Source organism: Venturia canescens, chromosome 10 (genome assembly GCF_019457755.1).
Source record: "Venturia canescens isolate UGA chromosome 10, ASM1945775v1, whole genome shotgun sequence".
NCBI lineage: Eukaryota > Metazoa > Arthropoda > Insecta > Hymenoptera > Ichneumonidae > Venturia > Venturia canescens.
Genome location: NC_057430.1, coordinates 13,301,787 through 13,328,235, shown reverse-complemented (window position 1 = coordinate 13,328,235; position 26,449 = coordinate 13,301,787). Strand labels below are relative to the sequence as shown.

The following is a 26,449-nucleotide window of genomic DNA, read 5'->3' as shown; positions in this document are numbered from 1 at the left end:
AGAGATTAATAACAACTTTTATCGTTTTGAATCTCGGCATACACATTCGTTGAACAGAGACGCGTTATCATAGTTAAACGCAAAATTCGTGCTTCGCTAGACAAAAATTCCGACAGATATACATATAATGTTATATTATATATATGGATGTACATATGTTCAAAAATGTTTCTTGGTAAACAAAAGTGAATGTTAAATAAATATATTCGATTCATCAAGTCACATGTGTATATACAAACTATTAGTGTATGACTGATGTACATATATGTGAATATTTATTATTCCCGTAATAAAAATCCAACGCGATTTTCTTTAATCGTACTAATTCATATTCAAGTGCTCATGCAGCACTTCAATATTTGAATTAGCGAGTGATCAGCACTGCTGACTCCAAAAAATACAATCCGACGCTCCATCTAGCTGTACTAAATTCATTAATACTTATAACGAATGGTAAAACAGAAACATATTTTCTATCAGTATCATGCCTCTCTATGAATCTTCGTGTTCAAGCCCAGTGATGCCAATGCTGGGCTTGAATGGGGAATATCCACGGTAGGTAATATGCGCCATACCCGTTAGAGCGCCGGCTAAAAGAAAAAGCTTTTCAGATCGAATTTGACAATAAGTAGGTGCGGATGGTCTTTACCAATGGATCTTTACGGGAAAATCGCTCTCAAATAATAACACAACTATTTTGGTTTTTATCTTAAAATATTTGAATTCTCTGATTTATTACGAAAATATACAGTTCTTCAACAAATTTGTATATTTCGTGCCATGAGGAACAACATTTGTGCCCATCTGGAGCCTCACTTTGTGTAAATAACCGCCAAATCTTTGCCGTTCGCGAACCTTCGAACGTTCCTGATGCTCCAACCAAACTTCTCGAATTTTTTATCAAATGGCAGTGGATCAGTGGTACGAAAGATGCCTTCATCAGGGCCAATAGCTATGACCACTCTGCCCTTAAAGTTCTTCATATAATTCGCGAATGCTGTTCCATTGTTGAAGTAACAAAAGAAAAGCGCGTATCCTGGTGGTATTTTCAATTCTGCCTCTTCCTTCTTGGCCTCGACAAAGACAGTATTTTTCAAAAAAAGGGGCGCTGAATATCCACTGTGCCACCAAGACTTATCGGTCTCTATGCCTATGACGTTGGAACCTGCAATAAAAAAAACAAATCGTCATCGAATTATTGGAATTATTTTGCCCAATTTACGCTGAATAAAATTCCACTCGCTCAATCATCAATTACCTGAATGTTGTTGAATAATCCACTCGAACAATCCAGAACCGCATCCAATACTTGCAATTCCGTCCAATTTATATTTGTCCAACATCTTCTTTAACCAGTCCAAGTCGTTCAACCTCGGCCAAACCCATAAAAGCCTACGGCCTTGATCGTTTTCCTCACTCGCGCCCAAACTAACGATCTCTCGCCACTTTGCTTCACCGTGAAGCGAAAGCACATGTCGCTCGAAACTTTCTCCACTCATGATAAATTTCAAACGTTATTTATTATTGAGCCGTCAAATTGAGCAGGCATTTGTCCAGATTTATGGAAACACACTTGAATTAAATCTTTACTGTCAATTGGTCGAACAAACTTTAGGGGACATCAAAATGATTAAAAAAAAGTTTTGAGCGATCACTCAAAAGACTAATGAGAATAAAAACTGAAATAAATAATCTTTTGCCTCACACGGTTCATAACTAATAATAGTTCGAGGCCGTCTCCGCTCGTCGTTTTCAGTGATATGAAACGTGACGTAATTAGTGATCGGCCGTTGAAAGTTGGCCCGCGCTAAGGCACGTTTGGCAAACACGGAAATATCTCTTTTGGTATTAAAAGAAAAAAACCAAATTGTATTCTCGATTGTGCCAAATCGTAACAAAATGATAAAATAATGAAAGTAAAAAGAACCAAAAATTGTCGAGTTGCAATTGCAAATCTCAAAGTTGAAATGAAAATGAATAAAGTAGAACGTTGCAGGATCTTGACTTTATCCTTGTTGTATCCTAGCAGTAATCATAATAATGAAAAAAAAAACTTGAAAACGAAAATCGGAGACTTTTTGTAGGTTTTTAAAGTTGAAACGAAAATTGAAATGAAATAGCAACGAATAAACGTTGCGGGCTCTTGACTTTATCGAGTTGTATGGGAACAGTAACCATAATAATAATGAAAAAAAATTGATCTAAACGAGAAACTGGAGAGCGTTGCGAGCGTTTCATTGTTCGTTGTTTATCGTCTGTGTGGCGAAATATAGTTCGTCCGGGGAAACGTTCAAGAAAATACGCTGATGAATATCACTTCGAGAACGCTCGCATAGCAATAGACGTTTACTACATAGCCTTCTACAAATCTCGAGTGCTCCAGTCACGTTAGGAACCTCTAAGCCTGTAAAACAACAATCGTTTCAGTTACAACAGGGATTTTTGTTACCTATCGGAATATATGGTCTCTCCATTTTATGTTTGAAACAATATAATTCGTTTCAACCAAAGAGAAGATGATAAATATATCTATGATTGACAGAATTAGAGAGACCTTCAAACGAGCAGATCGAGACCAGTTGTTGATGGACGTTGATAAAGTCTGATTCCTCAACTCCGGTTCTAGCGATTTCAGAACGAACGGCCTGTAAAAATTGTTTTTCCATTACCGAGCAATATTTGATCGCTGCAACTTTGGGGTTAGTAATCATCTCGTTCAACACTTTCTGGACATCGGACAAATCAACGGTGTCTCCCTTGTTAGACTCAGCTATTTCGATCGCTCGACGACACATATCCAAAGCTCGTCTCGCATCCCCCGATACGGATGCTACTTTTCTGTTGGATGCGAAGCATAGAACGTTTATCTATAAAAGAATTCAACTGAACGACTGATTAATAAATAACAGATAGAGGACATACCTCGCGATCAATTCCATAGCGTCTTTCTTGAATACACTATGATCCTTTAGTCGTGCCAACACTATTTCTTCCAATTGCGCGAAAGTATACGGCTTAAAAGTCAAACGTGTCAGACCCAACCGAGAAGTAACTCGATTCATCAGTACTCTTTCAGGTAAGTCCATCGTATTTGCAATGGTTATGACGACCAAATAAGCGTGTGGGTGTGTAGGCCAGTCCAACAGGTTGTAGATGACGTCTTGACGCTTGTTGCACAACAGGTCCAGCTGAGAAAAAAAAAGTGATATTCATTATCCAAAATACTCAGGAAAAAATCCATCAAAGAAGTTTCGTACGGGAATCGTATAAGTGCAGAAATTGAATCTCACTCTGAAAGAAAACTGACAGTAAATGAATGCTTTGGAATTGGATGTTTTCAAGCCTTAAAAATCTCTTTATTATTTCAGCTAAGAAATTCTTGGATTCTCACCTCGTCAACGAGTAACAGCGTCATTGGTCTTTCATCCGGGCGCCCTGTAAACTTTTTTTTCAAGATTTCACGAGCCTGATCGGCCGTAGCAGTTTCATTAGAAATCTGCTTGAGCATTTCGACGTAGGCCTGTCGCGGTTCCGACAGTTTCATCCCATTTATCTCGATGAAATCGAAATCTTCCAGATTTTTTTTTACGCGTTTTTTTAAGCAGCGTATAACTTCGTTTACCGTAGCCGTCTTCCCAGTTCCCGGTGTACCGCTTATGTAAATACAGCCACTGGTTTTGTCGAGTAGTTTTCCTTCCAGAAATTGATAGATATTGTTGAATTCCACCTCTCTGCAGGGCAACGATTTTGGTAAGTGACTCACGTGGAGCTTCGCTTTCGCTCCCTCCAACTTCGTATCCAGTTTATCAATATTGCTAGTACGACATTTCATTGAGGGAGTCAAGTTGCCCTTCTTCATTGAGGGAGTATCGACCGTTCTGGAAATCCTTTTACCGGGCGTGCCCCTCGGTGTTGTCGGAGTATCTGGATCTTCACTCATTTTCTTCATCTCATAATCACGGAGCGCATTTTTTCGGGGAGTTTTCTTCGGTGTGAATTTCTTTTGCGAATTATTTATCCTTTTTTCAGGACTTCTTTCAGTTCCAACTACCGACGTTTTCATTTTTCGTTTGTCTCGCCCACGGATGATGAGACAATCGAAGGAGTCCTCTTCAATATTGCTTTCCGATTCATTTTCTTTGTCAGTAACATTGTCCTTCTTATCTCTCTCATCCGAAATATCACGTCTGGAGTTTTCTGTTATTTGTTCGAGTTGCGAATCTATTATGATTTCTTCAAATGTTCCTTCATTGTTTAATGAACATTTGGTTCCCCTTCGAAAGCATTCCATAATTGTATTTCTTTTATGGTTTTCGGTAAGAAGCTCGAGTCTGTCCAAATCACGTTTAAATTCGGCCTGACCGTAATTATCGGACCATTGTCTTTTATGTGTTTCACTAGCTCGGTACACTGTTGCTGATTTTTGTTGTATTACACTACCATTCGATGTGCCGGTACTAGTCGATGCACTAGATCTGGTCAAAGTCTGTGATATTTCCCTTATCTTTTTTGGTTTAATCTGTTCATCATCATTTCCTGAGATGAATCTTTTTGATATAGACACATCAGATCTTCTGGAACTTTTGGGCAAACTTTTTCCATTGTAGGGAATTGGTTGCATTGTGTAATTGCTTTTTTCCGTAGATCTTCTAATTTTGTATTTCATCGAAAGCTTTTCTTCTTTCTCATCCTCTTCGGACGTTTCTGAAGTTGGTTTTGGAACAGGATTCCGACTTCTGGATCTGCAGCTAAACGCTCTGCTTGTTGTCGCAATGCTTTTTTTTGATGCGGCACACAGTGACACCGGATTGTTTGAACTTTTACGTAAAGATCGAACGACATCTACTCGGGTTTGTTTGATATTTTCAAACAAAAGTTCACAATCGCCATCTGAATTTAGGATTTCAGAAATCTCCTGTTCACTGCATTTTTTTGATCCTGTTTTTGGCCTAGCCATAGCTACTTTGATTATTTGGAATTCTCCTTTCAACTCTCGAAGTTTGTAAGCAGCGGGGCTATCTGGAAAATATAAATTTATATCGTTGTGTCCAAATGTCATAGATATGAAACAAAAATGAGAAATTGAGACAAACAAAATTCAATTGACACAACAATTTTTTAAATCAAGTCATCGCATAAAATCAAAATAACTATTTTTCCATGTTCTCATTTAATCTAACAAAAAATATTCGTATAGAATCATCTATAGTCAGGAAAGAATTTTGGATACAAGATATATAGCATTTTTCATTTCTTTGAGATTCTGTAGACCTAGCACATGTTAAAGTAAGAAACAAAAGATTTAATCACTCGTAAGAATTACGGTATTATTCAGTAGTTACCTCCGTAAGGGATTTCCGGCGAGACACTCCGACGTGTTATTTGAGACGTACTTTCTTCGTCCGAGCTGATTATTTTTTGCTGTAGTCCAAGGTTTGAGATTTCGGGCGAAACACTTCGACGGGTTGATCCGAAGTTGCTGTCGTCGTCGGAGCTCGAATATCTCAGACGTTTCCTGCTACGATTGGTGTTAGTTGATCGGTGGTCTACATCATTCACAATTATCTTCGAAATGGATTGCAATTCCGATAGTTCAGAATTATCAATAGCGGTGCAGCCCGCTTGGTGTGAATATTTTGTGTATCGTAAAGCTGCTGTTTCCTTACAATCACTTAAGCTACTCTTAGAGTCACGTTCGTTCAGGTACAAATGCACTGGTGAACTATTTTCATTTTCTTTATTCTCGAAGGCTACTAACATTGTAACATTTTCTAAAAGATGTATATCACGACATTCGCTCGTAGCAGCACCCGTGGTGGCACATGGGTATTATCCGGTTTTTTTCATCAGAATCAACAAAGAAAACCCGCGCATTTCTGGATTAATTGGCGGCCACGGTTGGCGGGAATTCTCGCAGTTTGTCGCAGTGTAAGCATATAGCGGACGAGCGGCAACACTGCAAAACATTCTATTCGGTCGGTAACAAACTTTTCTCGCCATATATATATCATCAGTGCGTAAGCTAGGCGGTATTAGTTTGCTCTGCTATCAATAAATTGAATTCCTATATATACAGTTTAGTCAAAAATTTGAATAATGAAAAAAACCTCATTTCAGTGCTGGCATTTTTTAATTTTATACTTTTTCCCAAAAGTTATTTTCATTCAGTACATTGTCGTTCTATTATAGTACTCAATGAATTTTGAAATGCGAATCATAATGTCTTACATCGCCCTCCTTTCCTTGCCTCTTGGAAAAGTAGCTACGGGTTGTTGTCAATTTTCAATTCTTGTGCAAGTTCTCGAGTCGCAATCGTACAGTTGTCTCGCGAACACGACCAACACCGTGAACATTGTACAGAAAGCAGCCGTGCTCACTGGTATAATGGCAAAAGAGCGTACGGCGCTGATGAAAACGTGATAAAAAAGATTCTGCTTTTATTATTGTTAGTTGTTTTTCCTAATTATTTTTACGAATTGGATACTTAGGGTATGTTTGAGGTCACACACTTCCAGCCAGCGTTGTACACGCTCAAAGGGTGCGTTCGACCCGTACGTTGTACCGTGTGGCTTCGGTATTATATTATATTCGTACGATTCCAGCGCTTACAGAGTGCAAGTCGAAACGCACTTTCAGCGCTGAAAGCGTACGACCCGAACGTCTCCACTCCCGGACCCGGAATCTTACTCCGTCACTTGCTGCTTTCTCTCTCTCTCTCTCTCTCTCTCTCTCTCTCTCTCTCTCTCTCTCTCTCTCTCTCTCTCTCTCTTTATCTATCCATCTCACTCTTTTTTCACTGTAGCTCTTTCTACATACACGGATTTACACATATACACACAGACGCGCGCGCTCGCGCGTGAATTATAAAATGATGTCGCTACGTTGGAGATACGCGAGAGGACATTGAGATTTCATTTTTTTCGTACAAATTTCCTTCGTGTTTGTGTTTTTTTTTGTTTATTTCACCATTCTTCCTAGCAGCCTGAAATATATAAATTCAGGTTCGCAAAACTTGGTGTCTTCCTGGAAAAATGGAAGCGGATTACCAAGTATCGCCCAGTCCAGCTCGAGCTTTGACAGGTAAGACGATAGCGTATTTTTTTCTCTTACTGTTCCCTCTCCCCAAATTTTTATCATTTCTTTCATTCGTCACAACAAGGATTTGAGAAAAAACACTCACTTTCTTCAAACTTAACACATTTTCGATGTTTTCTTCTCTTTCTTTTGGTGATGCTTCAGGATCAAAATTTATCAACAAAATTTGACAGCTCACTAACAGTGGGTGCGACCCAATCATTTATATTCTTATGAAATTTCACCATCTTTGAGATATTCTGATGTTGACACCATAAACAGACAAACGCGGATGAAATATTACGTCTCATACAGTCCTGGTTATTTCCTCCAGTGAATCACGTTAAATATATTCAGAGTTTTCCCAGATTCTACAAGAGTCAATGATAACCTTCAAATGTATACTATTTTTTTTGGCAATTATAATGACTATAACACTCCATGTAACATTTTAGTTTCCTTAAAAAAAAAAACTGTCAAGCCTTTTTAATGAGTATCCAAAATGTAAGATCAAAAGTAAATAAATCCTCTGGAGTGTATAAATAAATAGACTATACAAATGTAATACACAAATATAGGCTGCAAAACACTGGTATCGCTGTTATGCTGAACAATTTTCATATAGAGCTGTAGCAACTGTGCATCAGGATTTCACACATGGTTTCTTGCAGGGATAAATAATGAATCGGAGGACCCTTATCCTAGTCTTTCCGACTATCACGACTATGAGCCCAATTTGGAGTTCGATGATACAGAATTACAAGCCACCACCAATAATGGTATTGAATTTTTTGTTTGATAATCTGAGGGAGTAAATTCTCATTTAACCAATTGAATAAAAAATATTTCTCACATTTACTCAGCTTCGAGACTACTGGAAGAAAAATTAGACCTTAGTATAGGAGTGGCAGGGAGTGGAATTGATTATCTAGAAAGTCCTGTAAGCGATGGGACGATAGAAGAAAATTTTGAGGAAGCCCTTGTCGACGCACCTGTTATAGAAACTGGTAAGCAGATATATATTAACATATTTGGTCATATCATTAATTGATACTATCATTGATAATTTTAATGAAAATCAAAATAGCTGATGACTTGGCAGCCCTGGATGAAGAACTGGCCGATGAAGAGGATTATCTTGATATCTCTCGACTCGGAATTGTGGAAGTAGTGGGTGATGATAGCGCAGGCCGCAAAGTTATTGTTGTTTCAGCATGCAAACTTCCACCTGTTGGGAAGGAAGTGTTTAATCATGCAAAACTTCTCAGGTTTCTCATTTTTTCACAAAAAACATTTTATCTCAAGGGAGCCTTTAATAAGTACTTATGAATGAATAACGGATAAATACTCATAAATTCAAATTTGACAGATATCTGACGCACACATTGGACACTTTCGTCGAGCAGGATTATAGTTTAGTTTATTTTCACCATGGCCTTACGTCAAAAAACAAACCTCCGCTCTCTTGGTTGTGGCAGGCTTACAAGGCTTTCGACAGAAAATATAAGAAAAACTTGAAAGCTCTCTATCTCGTTCATCCTACGAATTTTATTAGAATCGTTTGGCAGATATTCAAACCAGCCATCAGGTAATGAGAGTAATCAATTTTTTTGTCAAGTATTCAAAGGGAATTTTTGAAATAATTTCATTGACTAATTTATTTATTGCTTTTAGTGCGAAATTCGGGCGTAAAATGATGTACGTAAATTATCTCGAGGAATTGGCCCAATACATAAATTTAGATCAACTTATAATTCCCCAACAAGTAATCGAGTAAGTTTATCAAATTGAAGAAAAGAAAATGTTTCATAAATTACAACGAAGAACCACAAGTAAGAAATTGTGCGTTTCAGTCATGACGAACAATTGATGGCTAAGAACAGAAAAAACGTATCTGCGAATCGTGCACCGAGCGTGCCAGTCGCGACACCAATAGGAACAACACAATTCGGTGCCAGTCTCCAATTTATTAAGGATAACAACGGAGGTGACCCCATACCACCGATCGTTCGTCAATGCGTAGAATTTCTCGATACGCCTGATGGTTAGAAAGACTTAAGAATGCACGACTCAGGCTGAGAAAACGGTAATAAACGAGGCTTAAAAAAAAAAAAATTCATCATTTTTAGCTTTAGAAACCGAAGGAATATTCCGAAGATCGGCAAACGTAGCAATGGTGAAGGAACTACAGAATCGATGCAATCACGGATTGCCCGTTGATTTTCAAGGCGATCCTCACATAGCGGCTGTTCTTTTAAAAACATTCTTACGAGAGCTCGACGAACCATTAATGACTTACGAGCTTTACGACGAAATAACGCAGTTTCAGAGTGAGTTTACATTTTTTTTTAAGAGTCACACAAACTTGAGCGACGAGACACGAGCGTGATAACGAAGTGGTGATAACATTCATTATTCGCAGCTCTTTCTAAGGACGAACGGCCGCGCAAAGTCAAAATTCTCGTTCTCGAAAAACTTCCGGAGGATAATTACACGTTATTGAAATATATTGTACAATTTTTATCGAGGGTGAGTTTGGATCATTGAAGAAAGCATCATTTCATCATTCGAATAGAGTTCAATAATGAACATTATTGTGAATGACTTCATAGGTAATGGATCGTTGCGATCTGAATAAGATGACATCAAGCAATTTGGCAGTGGTATTTGGTCCAAATCTCGTAAGATCTCCGCCGACGACCGGTATGTCACTCTCGGCGATAGGGCCGATTAATCAATTCGTCGATTTCGTATTCACTTATCAGGACAAGATATTTATTATTTAAATGAAAAAAAAACGAGCTGTCAACGATGCAGCGGTTTTCCGCTGGTTAAACACATTTGCCAAAGGCCTAAAAAAAAAAAAAACAAAAAGAACTAAGGATTGGACTGTCCGGTTACGAAGTACTCGGCGCGATATATTATTTATCTTTTATTTCAATATTTTTATTTTTAACAACTCATCCGAGCCAGTCGATCGTAATAATCGCGTAGTAATTCTATCTCGGATCTAACAAACTGATACCATTTTTATTTCTCGTTGAATCTTGTTTCGACAATACGAAATTGTGGACTCGAAAGAAAGTGGCATCGAAGGGAAGAAATAAGATGACAGGCGATTCGAAGCAACGCAAAAAAAAACTCGGTCACAAAGGTTGCACAATAAGCATAATAATCATTATCATCCTAGTGATGTTTTACACCCAACTTCCCCCTACCCTCTCACGCCTTCAAATTTTAAACCCCTCAGAGACCACTCTGTTCCCCTCCTTTTGGCAGAACGATTCGATAGCGTTGATATTGAAATATTGTAATCCAAGTTTATCGGGATCGTTGAAGATATTTATACCGAATTTCTCACTGTATACCAAAGATTAACGAGAATGTCATAATGTCGTTTATGTAAATCTTTAATAGCATTAATAACTCATTAGCGAACTCGAAAGAATATTCGAAAAAGCGAAAAGAAAGAAGGAAAAAAAAGGAAAGAAATCATATTAAACGATATCATATACAGGATTTTTAACTACGTCGATCACATCACATGGAACCAAGTGCTGTGCCGATTTACGTCCACTACACAGAGAAACATAAAAAAAAGCGCAGGTATTGCCAAGCAAACAAAAAAACATTCCAAGACAATTTTATTTCATGGTTGTTTAGGGCGAAGGAAACGAAATAATTCCAATGATTTCTCACTGTGTGAATCCCACCGGGGGCATATCCTGTATTTATAATTAACATCAATGTAAATACTAAATATTCTAATAGTTTATAATAAAACGAATAACAATTGAAATTTTCAATAATTGTTTGAAAAAAAAAACAAAAAAACAAAAAACAAAAAAAAAATTACGTACGTACGTGAAATGTGGATTTTGTTGAAAAATCCAAGACTTACAAAGGATACCATCTAATAACTCGATTGCAAAGGACAGTTTAATATTTATAATCACGTGATGATGTTTCACGAGAAACGAAACGAAACTGAACAATGCATATATACATATATCTTTGTTTTTCGTCTCAATAGTAAAAAATCCAGTATTAAGAACTAAAAAACGATTCAATCAAAAAACATAATTTTCGTGATACGAGACCAATAAAATGATACAAACACATGGTAAAGATAGTAAAGATTTTTTTTTTTTAATGAATTTCAATCAGGTGTACTTTTTTAAGTACAAAAGCTGCATGTATCGCGAAATAGTAGATTACACGCGGATATAAAACGAGTAAATGATAAAAGTCCGTCTTGTATTTGTTTAATTGTATACGTGTTGCAGATTTATTCGTTATTGGAGTCGTGATCGAGTGCGGTTTTTTATTATATTCATTTGTCTTGTTCAATCAATGATTCATGTACCTGTACCTGTGATAGAATAGCACATTGTACCTCGGAATGGCGTACAGGCATTATCGAAATAAATCGTTTAGTAAATCGGTTTCTCTCATTCTCTCTTTTTGTCGAAAAACTTTCATAGCATCGACTTTTGTTACAGATTTATTGCACCGTACATCAATCGTACTTTCGAATCAAAGTTTTGTCTAAAACGCTTCGATCTACAAATATTCTGGTACCCTTCGTTACGTCATTCGGGGTTTTTACACCGAGACCAATGTCCCCCTTAGTTACATATACGTATTCATATGGCTTCGATAATATACACGATCGAGTCGCAGTGTTGTACTTAAAATTTAGTGGTATGGTACAGTAATAATAACGAGCGATAGGTCGACTCTTTTATCGTTTTTCCGTGGAAAATTTCATTTTCCACGGAAATTTATTCGACCGAACGAACGCACACATCCCCATCATTTGGCAGTATGCATAGAACACGTACTCCCCAGTTCATTTAAATCTTTCACGTTTATACGCACGTGCGAACACTTCGTCTGATTTGACATGTTTTCGAAAATCCTCTTTCATTCAATTCCTTTTTGGTTTCGAACTTCGGTGGATAAAGAGCGAGTTGACGGTGATTTTACGAGCAGATGCGTTACATCTTCACAGAGTACATAGAAAAAGGACTAATATATACATCTCTCATATTTTATCATCATCATATATCTGATTATATATATATGAACTATTATAAAATATGTAACAAAATTGCATGACAGCCGCAGTAGTAATGATGTAACAAATATTATACGTTGAAGATATTAATTATCATTCATACCCGATTGATAATATATTAACTAATCATAACGATAGTATATGAGACATCATTTTTCTGCATTGATATATATGAGTTTAGTTTTACTTTTTCCTTTTTATAGCTCGAGTAATGGAAAATCTGATGCCTATCATCTGAAACCCACCTGATGTGTATAGATACATATTATATAATATTTAAAGCTTTTCACACGAGGGTTTGAGGAATAAAAGCGACGAGGGCCCCGAGTTACGAGGCTTGAGAAGGGCCTCCCCCGCAGCAGGAACTCTTGTTCGTTCGACTCTCGTCCATCTCGTCCTCAACTATAACGACATTACGTCGCATGCTGTTAGTTCGCGTCAGCGATTCTTTCTGCTCCATCTCATCGGCATAGGCCATCATCCTTTGAGTCAAATCCAGAAACATCTCTTCGATGTTTCGATTCTGCTTGGCCGACGTGTGGAAGTGCACAGCTCCTACTTGTTTTGCGTATCTTTCAAGGAAACATTATTTACATTACTTATCATGGTTTCAAAATCAAACTTGAACAGAAATCATAGAGCTGACGACTAATTGAGAACACTGAGAATTTAGAATGACGCAGCACTGTAGACTATAAAAATCTCTTTTCTATTCCATAGTGTTTACTCGAGTCATTGAAATTCATGATATAACTTCTAACTCAAAGGAATTTCTAACGGAATGAAGAGCTTTGAAACCTTTGAGAATAATTCGGATCAGTAGAAGAATTATGTTGCGTCACTCTGTCACACTTTGTCACGGGCATTTGATCTCTGTTGGTTTTTTTGCAGCAATATTATTCTGATCGTGATATATTTCGTGTTGTAGATATATTGTGTTGTATAAATATGTAGAAAAGTTATTACTATTACTGCAGACACTTACTCTTCGGCTTCTTGAACAGTGACATTCCTATCTTTTTCAAGATCAATTTTATTACCAGCTATGGCAAGAAGAATTTCTCCACCAAGAATTTTTTTCAGTTCTTTCACCCAGCTCTTGACCTGGTTGAGAGCACAAACGTATGTCGTTAACCAAAATCACGAGACAAAAAGTTACAACGAAGTAGGTAAAAAATTACCTGTTGAAAAGTTCGTTCCTGCGTTATGTCGTAGACCAGTATAGCTCCGTTGGACTGTCGATAATAAATAGGCCCGAGGGCATGGAACTTTTCTTGGCCGGCGGTGTCACAGATGGCAAGATTAACCCTTTTGCCATTGATGTTCAATTTTTTCTTGAAAAACGCCGCCTGAAACGAAAGTGTTGTAGGTGCTTGAGCTTCAAGGAGTGGCAAGATTCTGAAAAGTTTGAGTCAGTTTATTTACCTGTGTCGTGGAAATGGACTTGTCATTGAAGACATCCTCCGAGTAACGAAGGGCAACGGAAGTTTTTCCGACCGAGCCCTCACCGAGGAGGACGATTTTGAAACTGTAAGCATTGTTACCACCAGGAGGACTAGCCATATTTTATAAGCCGTACTGTTGTCTCAAATCACAAATTAACTGCGAAAATACGCTAGGAATGATCGTTATTCGATCATCAACAAATATAAATGAATACAATTATCAGAAAATATTTTACACGGTTCGGTTACAGTGGTATTATTATTTGCCAGCAACAAATGTTTGCATTTTGAAAAATAATATTATTTACACGAAAAATTCCCGAGCAATGAATTCGTTTAACAAAAGTTGCGTTAAGATGGATAAAAAAAGGGTAAAACGTCAAAAGGCAGTAGGCAGAAGAAATCAGCTGTTTAACTGCTCACACCTGTCTTTCCGATGGCTCGTGCAACACACGAGCTTATCGTTTGACTCGAGCAGTCGAGCAATCCGCTCGCGCCAATCGGCGTTGAACTCTCTCCCTCCCCTGCTGCAACGCATTACTCCCCCTTCGCGATTGTGGCTGTCGTTGACTAGTCTGTCAAAATTCAGAACGACGCCGGTCACGATTTTCCATGCGCAAATCATCAGTCAGCCTCTATTCATTTTCATCACACAAATATTTCAAGTTTGTCACTGATAATCAGCTTTACCGTGTCATCCATCGTTTCTTGATTTTCTGGTGAGTAACTTATTTACCTTACGATTTCATTGTTTATTTACGATCTGCGAGTTTTGTGACAAACGCACGACCGAGTCGCGCTACGTCATTCCCCCTCCACTGTCATTTCGCAAGCGTGAAAACAATACTTTCGAACGTCATTCTTCTTTCATGCGACTGTCAATTTCATGCTTGTTTTTTACAATATTATGTGAAAATCATCGGAATTCCGACAATACGTCGAAGTCAGTGGTCGTTGAACGTCTATCCTCCATGCGACATCCAATGTGGAAATGAAAAAAATTATTCATTATCGGTAACAGCTTTCAGACGAAATCCCACCGACAAACAGGTTAGTTACAGTGGGGAAAGACGCTTTTGACCGGAAGTCGCTTGAATTCGGTGCGCTATTTTTTTGCGCGATCGTTCGTTATGCGATATCACGCGATTTCATGAAAAGAACGTAAAAGAAAAACAGCTCGTTCAACGATAATTGATAGGGGTTCTTTTCGAATTGAGTAGTCGTGTAGGGAATGTCTGAAATATGGATGAAATTGGATTATTGGCGGGCCGTGATCAATTGTAGCGCTCAATTGACTAATGATGTACTCGAGCGCCGCCGCAAACGAGAGCCCTGCGCGAAGAGAGCTGCGTAAAGGGATTCTCAAATCTGTCCGTCACCTGTATTGAAAAGGTAAAGCTCGCGGCTCGTGCATTTAGAATCATTATCAACGAATGAAAAGTTTTAAAGTTTATAATAATTTTTATTCATTTGAATATTCTCGCAATCCTCTCATAATTCCCGATTAAAGAGAAAAAAATTGGAGTTTAAAACTTGGTGGAGTTACGAAAAATCGTGAGATAACGAAAGAAGTATGTTAGTTCGCGCGAGCGTCTATTCGCGTTTCTCCGCGATTCTTCGTGCGACGAACGAGCCAGCGTACGAGACGGCGCGTTAACGTGTTTTAGTATTATAAAATTTTGTCTTTTCGTGACTTGCTAAGGTGGAAGGCAGAATAAAAAGAATATTGAGAAAAACCTGCCTCGTGGTGGTGATAGTCAAACGTGTTTTCAAGTCGTCAATCTGTGGGGACTAAAACTGTCGGTGAGTTGTGTCAAAGTGACATTATAAATATGAACTTTGATTTGAAGTTTTTTTTTTTTTTTCATTTTTCTTCTTGAATTAGAGTAATAATATTTTTGTATCGTTAATATCTTTCATGTGGCAATCGGCCCTCGTTCTAGTAATTGACAGACGCAACGCGTTCTGTCCTCGTCCGATTGAAGAATACCGGGAAAACTCAGATGTGACATCAAATCGTGTAAAAAGAAGTGAAAACTTATGATCTACCTGTTGATAAAAAATCTACAAAATGTTTCTGTTTGATAATTTCATTGATGCTCACAATCAAACGGCTGTTCTCGCGTGTTTGTGTTGATAGCTGTCATGGCGCGATGCGTGCGGCTGTTTCGCGGTGTGCGTACTCAACGCCGCCGCACGAAAACATATCTTCTTAAAATCTGCCTTTCCGTATTATAGTATGACTTTTATCCCAAAAATAAATGGAAATTATCGATATACGTGTTTACTGGAAATTCATCATTTTTTTCAAGTTTTTTGCCCCTTACGGTTCTTCCGAACAGGATTTTCACAGTCTAAAAGTGGGGGGTAAAACGGAGAGAGAGTGGGAACGATCGAGTTTGTAGAAGGGAGAAGGAAGGAAGCGCAATGGCGGCGACCGTGTTGTGCCACGCGCCATACTCGCCCTCGCGCTGCCCACGTCGTTCGTGTATCTCACCCTCCTCGTGCTCAAATGTGTATGCACCAGCGCGGTTTTCTCTCACAAACACCTCCATTTATGCCGGTTACCATTCTTATACGCGTTTTTTTTTATGAATTTACATGTATGTAGGACGTACCGACCGAGCCACCATCTTCACACGACTCTCAACATTATCATTTTTCTTTTTTTCTCTCCTCCGCCGTAGGCTTTTTTCGTTTTCTCGTCGTCGTTCCACTACTCCACTTTCATCTCCCTCTCATCTTTCTTTTCCCCGTCTCTCCGTTTATTTACGCGTTTCTAGTTGTTTTCATCTTTTATTTTGCTCCGTATGAAACCGAACACGGACATTTTTTCGTAGCGCCATCGTTCGCGAATAAAGCAGCAAATCCCGTGAAATCTGCTGCGCCATCTTTGAGTTGAGTAGAAAAAACATGGAAAATCGGTAACCATTCCGATTTCAATATCGCCATTGGAGTCGTCGATTGCAAAAAATTCATCTGTTTTTCGTGTTTTTCTTTCACGTTGTCGTGAAGATTTTCGTCGTCGTAGAAAAACTGAGATCGGAGGGAAGAATTGAAACAAGTGACGAGCGTTGTCCGCGACCAGGGTCATTTGACAAAAATGCGCAAGCGGCGTCAACACGTATCGTGAATATTATCACGAAGCATCGTAGGATAGATGGAGAATGAAAGAGGAGGCGATAACGATGGGATAAATATATGTATATGGCTATTCGTAACTTAAAAAAAGTTATTCTCGGATCGGGTTTGCATTTCAGTGTCTCGGACCGGGGGGGGGGGGGGGAGAGCTCGTATTCGAATATCCGCAGCATATTCGTCGCGCTTCGTTTTTACGAGCACGAGTATAATATGTATATCACTGTGAATTCGCTCGTACGAATGCGAAAAAACAGCAACTCCCAGTCTTCGAAATAAATCCTGAAACTCTGGAATCTTTTTTCGAGGCGAATTTTAAATGAAGCCGAGAGAGATAAGTCGAAGCGCAGATCGTGCTCGACATAACCTCGCATATCGCGCGCGCGTCACACGAAAAGGGTAATATCGCCGCTGCACGATAATGATGCCGAATTCTCCCAAAAAAAACATGTCGCTCCGAGCATTATTTCGTTGCTTCATTCCGAGCAGCGCTTTAGCCCCGTCTTTCGCTCGTTACGGCAAAACGGTAAAAGTGAAAAGGAAAGTGGAATCTACTGGGTAACGGTGCCAGGGTCGTAGAAAGAATTCCGCGTCCACGTTTTCATGCCCGGCCCGGGGGTCCCTCCATTAGGCCAAAATGGCGGCGCTGAAATTGAATTTCACTCTTGCCGCTCTCCGCATTTCCATTGTTTATGTGGGCGATGTATAGACCGTATCGCGAAGACACTGACCCGCCTCAATCCGATCCTCGTCTATCCGCCAAAATTCAATCTCCACGAGTCCTTATCTCGAAGCCCCTCCCACTTTGCAAAACACCGTGTGGTACTCCGCACAGGGAGTCGAAGAGCGAGTGAGAAAGAGATAAACGAAAGTTTGGCTTCGCAGGTAATCGTGTCAGGGACGCGACGTCACAGTTTTACTTCAGACTAGTTTTTTAATTCACCATTTACTCTCAGTACTCAAGTTCTCTTGAGGTTAATCCAAAAACGTCAACTGCCGATTCACTTTTATTGTTAGTCGACGCGAATTTTCGTCTCATAATCTTTGTCATCGGATCACTGCTAAGTGTCAAGATTTTCCCTCACGAGATGACCAGCTGGCTTGACAAATCTGTTGGAAGGAGAAGCTCAGAAAGATCGAGATTCTCTCTGTTCGGTGCAAACACACCGGTACTCTCGCACTGACCCCGAATACGGTTGCGCAATTCTATTTGCGTACCCGCCTCTCTCTCTCTCTCTCTCTTTCTCTACTCGTTCTCAAAACCGAGCGAGAAAGAGATACCCCAACCGTTGGGTGAGGGAGCGGCGGCGGAGGGAGGGGATGTTTTGTTTCTCGCCAGTTGCTACGGGGTGTCGCCTCGGTCCCCAATTTCGTCAACTGTGTTTACGAGCCGTGTGCCACCTCGGGCGAGGCTGCGATAACGTTCGACCGGGGACAAAGAAGATTTATACAAATCGGCTGCGCTCCACCCGCTTTATTGTTACAGGATTTCAAATTTCTGATACTGTTGGATTGAAATTAACTTTTGAGGAAAGTCGGAAAGCGGGCTGAAAAAGTTTGCGATTCTAGCCATATTTCATGACCCTCGGAAAAAAGTGGCAATTTTTTTATTACTTGACATTTTGCCACCAACTGCTGTTTTAATTCGTACTTTATTCAACGCGCGCATCGAGAATTTTTATTTTGCATTAATTTTGGACAGAAGCGATCGAATTATTTTTTGTTCAAGGTTTTTTCATCGGAATAAACATGCATGGACGACTCGAATGAAACGGCTCGATATCGACATCGATTCTATTATTATTATTTTTTGGAAATAAACATTTCTGTGTAGATGGCGCTGGCGTCGTAACCGAGAGAAAAGACGCGAATAAAATAGTTCAGCATCGTGAGGAGGAATCGTGTTGATGCGAATGAAATCCAAAGAGGATAATTGGAACGAGGCATACGCGTGCCTTCCTTATCTCGACGGAATAACCGTCTATGGGCAGAGTTGACGCGTCCCCAACTGCCGTGCGACCCGCACAAAACGTCAGCCATTTCGAGTTTGCCTTTGACGTATCTTATAAATTCACCTGTGACATAGAAAAAAATGTTTGCCGATCGCTTTATCGTTTTTTCTTTCTTTCGTATCAATCCCACTGTGGTTATATTTTTTCGATAGAGCGTTATCTCTTTCACAAATAAATGAACTCGGTGAAAACACGAAAACAGATAGCACGGGCGCTTCCGTGCGCACAGGACCGCAGAAATTCCTTTCTTACGAATACGTCAGCGCGAAGAGTCCTACGATTATTTTTTATTTTTTTCCAATGCTAGAAATAATATCGAAGGTACGATGGGAAAATAAATTTGAATCGAATAGGAAGATCGAAGCGGTAAGCATTTTTCAAGTTCAACATGAAACGGCTCGTGTCCGCGAAAATGAATAATAATCGAACGATATTGCTCGCATCAGTGTAGTAAACATGCCCCTCCGCCCGCCGCCGGAGACGAAAGAAACGAGGAGGTGGGGGGTCGGCGAGAGAAAGGTGGGGTCGACGCATTTTCTGGCCGAGTCTTTTCTCCTTTTCGTGCGTAGCAACATTCTTGCTTCAATTCCGTCTACTACCGATTCGATGCAAATAAACATGGCGGTAATAAAGTTGCAGAGCGGCAAACCCTCGGGGGGGGGGGGGCGATAGCGACGGAGTGACAGGGAGTTGGACAGGGCATGGTAGATAAAAAAACGAAAGTTTAATCACGAGTATACGAAAATAAAATCGCTCCCAAGTTGTATAACAACAATGATGATAATAATCAATAATAATAATAAGAGTAACGTGCGTTTTAAAAAAGTCCCGTAATGAGACCCGAGGCCGGAGAACGCGTCGTTGCCCAAACGAATTATAACGTTGTTATTACTCGCACGTTGCACCGTCCAATCTCGAGCGCCATTTTTCTGCCTCTTCTATTTATAGAATCTTGTTTTTCTGTCACGTTCGTGTTAAACGCTGCGCGTACGACAACATCCGACACGAAAAATAAAAACGAAAGACTCCTCGCCGCGTTTGACGCTGTTGAAAATACGAAAAGAGGGCACTGCTCTGCTGGGCGGCGGTATACGCAGCTATTAGAGCAATTGTAAGTTTAATTATAAATCTTAGTCTCGTATATGATATTCGTCAATGACTCCGCGATAATCTGGGTAATAAGTTTGTAATGCTTCGTTTAGATAACAATGATCCTGTAAATGAGAAAAAAAGTTGAGGAAGGAAGCACACGGAGCTGGAATTTGGAGGAAGAAGATCGTAAGATAGCCGAGTTGGCAGGTTGTGTCAAGTTGTCAAAAGAACATGAGGCGTTGAGCTACGTCTACGTCGAGCGCCGCGCCGTATTGTATTTGGGGTTGTGCAGCTGTTGCGCGCGACCGTGATGCGTTTGCGGCGATCTGCGGTACTGAAACGTGTTCGCGGTTCGCGGTGTGTGCGAGGGCGGAGGGGACGAGACCGTCGGACCGATGGAGAACGGCGGTGGGGGGACTCGAAGCGGGACAACGCGAGCGAGTGCCGAGTGGAGGGAGGAGCGAGAATATGATTCGTGACTCGGTGAAGGATCGTTCGCTCGGTTCGCTCTTCGCTCGGCCGGTTTGAAGCGGGACTCGTTGCGGCGGTGGTGGCAGCAACGACGATGTTGACAACAACGACGAACGACGGGTTCTCCTCTCCGGCCTACGTGATCGGATGCATGCGCACATGCCCCTCAACCCTCGCGCCTTCTCCCCACCATCTTTTGTCCCCGATTCGCGGCACCTCCGAAATTTAACGGTAGAACGAAACATTCGCCACATTCTTGCTTCTTTATCTTTGTATCATTTTTTCATTCGGGACTTGAAATTTCGATCGACGATCGTACATTTCTCAGCCGCATCGTCAAGCCCGTTCTTTGTGTTTACTAAATAAACGTGCTCGCAAAATTGGTCGGCTATTGGCATTAACGCGAAAATAAAATGTCGCTGGAAACTCAAATTCTTGAGAGAAAGTATCGTCGTTATGCGACCACACCAATGACGATTGTCTTTAATTTTGGAATGTTGCAGATCATCCTCAACTATTTACCTCAGTCGTGATATCAGAGGCAAACCAATATGTTTAGTTTCCATAAACCAAAGGTTTACCGCTCGCCGACTGGCTGCTGCATCTGCAAAGCCAAATCGAGCAGCTCACGATTCACCGACAGCAAAAAATACGAGGACGACTTTATCGAATGCTTTCAATTGGAGGAACGTCGCCACGGAGAAATCTGCAATGCTTGCGTTCTTCTCGTCAAGAGGTGGAAAAAATTGCCATCTGGCAGCAATCGGAATTGGCGACACGTGAGTGTTTGTTTCTTTAAAAAAAGAAAAAAAAAAAGCTTTTCGCAAAATTGCATTTTTTCATAATATTTGCAGGTCGTCGATGCTCGTGCGGGTCCTGGTATCAAGTCCCTGACTAAATTCAAATCCAAAAACAAGAAAAAACCGAAGGATAATCTCGAAAAAATCGAGAAAATATTGAAGAAGAAGCACGTGTACTTGAAGCCAGATCGATATCGCGAGCAGAGCCCAAATATGAGTGATGATCTTGCCGGTGAGTAAAAAAGCTGCAGGGGGGCGAGGGGGTACAGATCGAACACTATTCCGGTAGTCGAAAAAGGTGATCGGCGCTGGTGAGGGAAAATAATCAATCTTTCGTTTTTTATTCGCAGAGGAATATTTGGCGAACGCGGACAGCAAAGGTTCGAGCAGATCGGGTAGTCCTGCAGGGAGCGACGACGCACCGGTCAGCGACAGTAAAAGGCTGAACAACGTCAAATCAACACTCGGCGAGGATGACGACGTAGCTCTTCATGGTTGGATCGACCTGACGTATTTTAAACGGTATTTTTTTTTCTTTTTTTTTTCACTTGGTTGTTTCGTTGTTAAACTACGCGAAAAGGGTTTGGCTTTCGTCGCGTATCGGCACGACTGAACACAATTGATCGAAATATAATTATTTGATTAATCATTTTGGATAAAGACAATAAGGATGTTGCAAAAAAAATGTTACAGAGAAGTGGTCTGTTGCGGTACAATATTCAAAGGTCCTTACGGCGAGGTCATAATTGATCCATCCCTTATAAAACCGTGTTTGGGGTGTAGAACGAGACAACGATTACAACGAGAAGCGCGTGAAAATACTCTGCTCGAATCGGCTTCGACGAGCCCGGCGCATAGTTCGGCATCGTCGAGTCCTGCGCACAGCGTCGAATCGAGCTCATCTTCCACGGGTTCGGAGGTGACAAAACCAACCGGTAAAACTTTCAGTGACTCCTCCTCCGATTCGGGCTACGACGAGTCCTCAAATCCGGGAATCGCCGAGACGAAAATAACGAAGATTCTCGTAACCGCAAGTATCGAGGATCGCGGTACGAAAGTAAAGGAGGAGAAGAGCCTAATAAAGTCGATTCCGGTTGTCAAAAACGTCGTACAATCCAAGGCAATCGTGCTCACGGAGACTGTAAGATTGAAAAACGACTTACCCATTAAATTAGTGCCCGTTAATCAAGTCGATAAGTTAATATGCAAACCTATGAGTCTGGCTATTGCGCAAAACGCAAACTTAACTTTAACCGATTGCAATTCGAGGCCAATCGTCAATCCGATACCCAATAATCCGCTCGTCGATTTTGCTATCCATGCCTCCTCCAGGCAATCCATCACCAATTGACTTCACTCTCATCCACGCGGTTTTTCATCCCCACTTTGTTTTAGTATTTTAATTTATTTCTCTCCCGTCTCTCGGTCTTTTTCACATTAAAAACAAGAAATTCGCAACCGTCCTCATCTAGGTAGGTTTTTTCTCGTGTTACGCGGTACACCAAATTGCTGGAGGTTAACCTCCGGTTGAACCGCACAACCAAAAGACCCAGACGACACCACGGGCTATGGAAGGGCTCGATAAAACAAAACAAAAAAGCAGAAGAAAAGGCAAGGAAGAGGAGATACTACGTCGTTTATTTTAATATATTTTTAAAATTTTGTCGCAGAAAATTAGCGGTCACCTATTTATTTCGTCGAATTGCCCTGTCAAAGAATCGTTCGATGTTCAAAATTTAGATATCGTGATGAATAATTAGTCGAATTGATAAAAATGTTGTTTGAGAATTGATAAATATTGAAATTGAAGTAATCGGGCCGGATAATTTGTTGTCTTCGTTGCACTATTTCATCTTTTTATATTCGTGTCAAACACCGAGTGCTAACACACTGCCATTGTTTTAATCGTCATATTTTGTCCTCCTCTGCATCCCTTGAGGAATAAAATTCGGACCAAGATGATGAATATTAGTGAAAATTTGATAAAGTTATAAGATAAAATCATGACGATTTGATAATTAGCGAGTACATCTGTTTGCTGTGATGATATTCTTTAAAGTTACGCATAATGATATTACAAGTCTCACGCGGTACGCTAGCGGCTCTAGTACGTCGTTTACCTGATATGTGAGATTAACTTCGCGTCCTTGTCGTTCCTTTTCGTCTTTTAACATTATTATTATTATTATTATATTTAGAATTCTTTTTTCAATCCTGACGTTAACGTTCTTTTAAAAACATTTATCGAATACCCATCCACAGCTTATCGGTCTCTGGGCTGCGAAGCATCAAAATCATTGTAATTGTAAATCATCCTTCGTTAATTAGGACTCGATAGTTTCATTTATTTTTTACGTGTCTGTGTTTTTTCTAAGATGCCAATCAATCGATCAACGTTTGGGTCCGAGTTGAAACGTTGTGAGTGATAAAATACAACGAAAAACGTTGATTCACTGATTTGAGCTGCTAAAGTTTAAGCCGACATTTTCGTTTCATTATTTCTTAAATAATGATATAAAAACAAAAATATAACAATCTACTCCATGACGTCAAAAATTTTCATACCAACATTCACACCTGCTCAATACAACTTTGACCCAATCGTACAAATCCAATAAATGATAGCAATACTGATTATATCGTAATAAGAGTAATTATACGCTAATGTTAATTATAATATTGATGAAATATCAAACTGAAGAGTCGATGAATAGCATCCATGGGCGAATCCCGGAAATTCGTCCGATATTTTCAATAGTCGAGAGTTCATTAAGAAAAATGAAATCATTAATGAGATCGCTCGAATGATCTCATTCGAGCGTACTCAAAGGACCAAAAAAATATTTATATCAACATTCGGGCATTGTTGTGCGAAAAAAAATGGAAAAGATGCTCATTATTTCTTCGATTTTTTTTCTACACCATCACTGTTCCGGAGTTTCGGTTTTTATTGATTTCAACTAAATTATTAAAACATCCATTTGAATCTGGCGCATTTTTATCGTTCAATGAGAACGAAAATGGACACGTTCCTAAAAACAGATAACAAAAAACCCACGAACGAGCGAAAAGCACAAAGAATTGAAAGAGAGTACCTGTTCGAAGCATAATACGAAACGTCGAATCCTCTTCGCTTGACAGCGGCAAGACCAATCAATTTTTTTCCCAAACGGATTACAAAATTTTATCGAAATATTCAAACACTTCCGATACCATTGATCTTTCGCGCGACGTGCAATCACTGGCTCACGCCTATCTTTCTTTTCAAACAATTTATTCTTCAATTTCTCCAACGAAATAGATTTTTTTTTTTTTTTTTTTCTTTCAAATAAGGCATTGATTGCTGATCCGACTGATCTCTCGTCGAACCCGATACATCAGCCCCTGTTTTAGTTAACCCATGCAATTATCATCCCCTTGCAATACCTAAGATGCATTCTTTTCTAAAGGAATTTATATATACATGCATATATATATATATTATATATATATTTTTATACAAGATTATTTTTTTGTTGTCACGAGCGCAACGAGACACTGCCAGTTTAGGATAGCGGTGGAGGAAGCGAGAGGGAGACCGAAGAATATTTGCTTCCCGCCTCTGATCAACACTGGCAATAATTCCGAAAATAATTTATATTCCGATTAATTTAACCGTTTTATGTAATCTATGATTTTGATTGTACGTTTTCGCGGGCGGACGCCACATCCGAACGTCCAAAGAATGATGCAAATTAGAAAGTGAGAGAGAGAGAGAGAGAGAGAGAGGACGAAAGGCAGAAGAAATTAGTAAAATTGTCACGGGGGAGGTGAAGATGAAAAAAGAAATATAAATCAATTTACATGATGTTCTATATAAATCTTTTTAAAATACGATTGTGAGACTGATTGAACTGTTAAGCAGATAAACTTTTATTTACAATACTAAAAATGTTGGCAGTATGAATGCAAGGCGAAAGTGACGTTTTAGAATATATTTATATATATATTCATCCGCATTTTTGAATATATATATCATTAAAAATAGGTAAAACCGACCGAAATATCAGCATTTTGCTGCTACAATTACTACCATCACTGTAAAACAAAATTTTGTACATTTCTAATATTTCAATAATCTTTTTTGCACAAAAGTATACCGTTCAAAAAAACAAATGATAATTGCGTTAACGACAATCTCGTCGCATTCGTGTTGAATTTATCTGCATTTTATACATCATTATAAAGTAGGACGAATCGAGCGTCGATATTTGTGATATTATAGTCTCGGCGTTCGTTCAAACGTCTTTAAAAAAGGATCGAAAAAAAAAAACAAAAATCTCAGTCGCACAACACAGATTATAGAGAATTATATGTAACAATAATATTGTATATAATTGTTGTATGCAATATATTGATATTTCTTTTACTCTCAATCTTGCCAATAACGAAAGAAAAAGAGAAAGAAAAACGATTTTAAAAAATACAGAAAGCGTCAAGCGTGGGATCAAGTCTCAATAAATATTGTATGTGTGGCTACGCATGAGTGTGAATGTGTGAGGAAAAAAAAATCAATCGAATGAAATTGTTGGTAATGAGTGTGGTAATTGAGACTTTGTTGTCTACTGCAATCACGATCGATCTCGCGCGTAATTGTGTTCAGCATAATTACGCATTTGGATGCAGTCCATTTTCGAGAATGAAATTATCTCTCAATAAGTCATCGTCCGCTACCGTTGCAATTTAAATTGATATATACACGATAAGGACGAGAGAGAGATCATGCGAATTTTAGGAGAATCCAAGACTCGTCTTTTTCGACTCATTGAACTTTTGTTTTTTTTTTTTTTTTACATTTACAAATTATCTTAAGCCAATATAGAAATAATGAAGAGTATAGATTTTAATTTTATGCTTGGTTATACTATACCGTACGTTTTCGAAAATACAATTTACACGATCTGATGCATATATATGTGTATATATGAATTATCATATATCATACATGAATCTATGTATAATATAAACGGACATATTATTGATAAGATACACACAATTCGAATCAGGCTTAATGTAAATTGCGAATTCACCGACATTTCCGATGGACTTGTACGGACAGTAATTGTACATACTGTACGAAGTATTATGTATTATTCCATTTGTTAAGAATTGATTAAAGTATTGCGTCAAGAAATCATCAAATGTGTTGTCATTATATTTGAAGTATTAACGCTAAATAATTGACGGTTAATCGGTTAATCGTCTATTATTATGAGGCAACGGCAACTAACGGTCGCGCACCCTTCGCTGGTTGAGATATTCGCCACCGCGCGGTGCAGGCGCTGCATGCGCGCAACA

The 26,449-nt window shown here is 39.3% G+C and overlaps 5 protein-coding genes across 11 annotated transcripts; 2 read left to right on the top strand and 3 right to left on the bottom strand.

The window, feature by feature from the left end:
- Positions 1-695: 695 nt before the first annotated feature.
- On the bottom strand, positions 696-1,956 carry LOC122417311 (uncharacterized). The gene is made up of 2 exons (XM_043430738.1): positions 1,259-1,956; positions 696-1,165 (listed from the first exon to the last, which is right to left on the bottom strand). The coding sequence occupies exons 1-2, from the start codon at positions 1,497-1,499 to the stop codon at positions 813-815; spliced, it is 594 nt and encodes a 197-aa protein (XP_043286673.1). The 5' UTR covers positions 1,500-1,956; the 3' UTR covers positions 696-812.
- A 129-nt stretch (positions 1,957-2,085) lies between these two features.
- On the bottom strand, positions 2,086-6,694 carry Orc1 (origin recognition complex subunit 1). Of its 2 annotated transcripts, none has more exons than XM_043430694.1 (6): positions 6,229-6,694; positions 5,343-5,956; positions 3,392-5,019; positions 2,923-3,188; positions 2,555-2,838; positions 2,086-2,404 (listed from the first exon to the last, which is right to left on the bottom strand). In XM_043430694.1, exons 2-6 carry the CDS (start codon positions 5,758-5,760, stop codon positions 2,235-2,237), a joined length of 2,766 nt encoding a protein of 921 aa, XP_043286629.1. In that variant the 5' UTR covers positions 5,761-5,956; positions 6,229-6,694; the 3' UTR covers positions 2,086-2,234. The 2 variants fall into 2 exon arrangements, with proteins under 2 accessions (XP_043286629.1, XP_043286628.1); XM_043430693.1 differs by having other exon boundaries at positions 5,343-6,405; positions 6,510-6,694.
- A 77-nt stretch (positions 6,695-6,771) lies between these two features.
- On the top strand, positions 6,772-11,519 carry RhoGAP68F (Rho GTPase activating protein at 68F). The gene is made up of 10 exons (XM_043430720.1): positions 6,772-7,080; positions 7,746-7,853; positions 7,938-8,081; positions 8,162-8,342; positions 8,444-8,662; positions 8,749-8,847; positions 8,928-9,118; positions 9,204-9,404; positions 9,497-9,603; positions 9,687-11,519. Exons 1-10 carry the CDS (start codon positions 7,032-7,034, stop codon positions 9,858-9,860), a joined length of 1,473 nt encoding a protein of 490 aa, XP_043286655.1. The 5' UTR covers positions 6,772-7,031; the 3' UTR covers positions 9,861-11,519.
- A 41-nt stretch (positions 11,520-11,560) lies between these two features.
- Positions 11,561-14,984, bottom strand: Rab21 (RAS oncogene family member Rab21). 3 transcript variants are annotated; one of them, XR_006262264.1, is made up of 7 exons: positions 14,336-14,984; positions 14,025-14,234; positions 13,580-13,682; positions 13,336-13,503; positions 13,140-13,258; positions 12,400-12,726; positions 11,561-12,080 (listed from the first exon to the last, which is right to left on the bottom strand). XR_006262264.1 is itself a non-coding variant. In XM_043430735.1 (6 exons), exons 2-6 carry the CDS (start codon positions 14,222-14,224, stop codon positions 12,483-12,485), a joined length of 834 nt encoding a protein of 277 aa, XP_043286670.1. In that variant the 5' UTR covers positions 14,225-14,234; positions 14,336-14,984; the 3' UTR covers positions 11,561-12,482. The 3 variants fall into 3 exon arrangements, 2 of the variants coding, with proteins under 2 accessions (XP_043286670.1, XP_043286671.1); XM_043430735.1 differs by having other exon boundaries at positions 11,561-12,726; XM_043430736.1 differs by lacking the exon at positions 14,336-14,984 and having other exon boundaries at positions 11,561-12,726; positions 13,580-14,094.
- On the top strand, positions 14,189-26,288 carry LOC122417303 (SIN3-HDAC complex-associated factor). Of its 4 annotated transcripts, XM_043430724.1 has the most exons (6): positions 19,456-19,860; positions 19,952-20,543; positions 20,816-21,091; positions 21,167-21,344; positions 21,463-21,634; positions 21,806-26,288. In XM_043430724.1, the coding sequence occupies exons 3-6, from the start codon at positions 20,864-20,866 to the stop codon at positions 22,461-22,463; spliced, it is 1,236 nt and encodes a 411-aa protein (XP_043286659.1). In that variant the 5' UTR covers positions 19,456-19,860; positions 19,952-20,543; positions 20,816-20,863; the 3' UTR covers positions 22,464-26,288. The 4 variants fall into 4 exon arrangements, with proteins under 4 accessions (XP_043286658.1, XP_043286657.1, XP_043286659.1 ...); XM_043430723.1 differs by lacking the exons at positions 19,456-19,860; positions 19,952-20,543 and adding an exon at positions 14,189-14,318; XM_043430722.1 differs by lacking the exons at positions 19,456-19,860; positions 19,952-20,543 and adding an exon at positions 15,008-15,402.
- Positions 26,289-26,449: the final 161 nt, after the last annotated feature.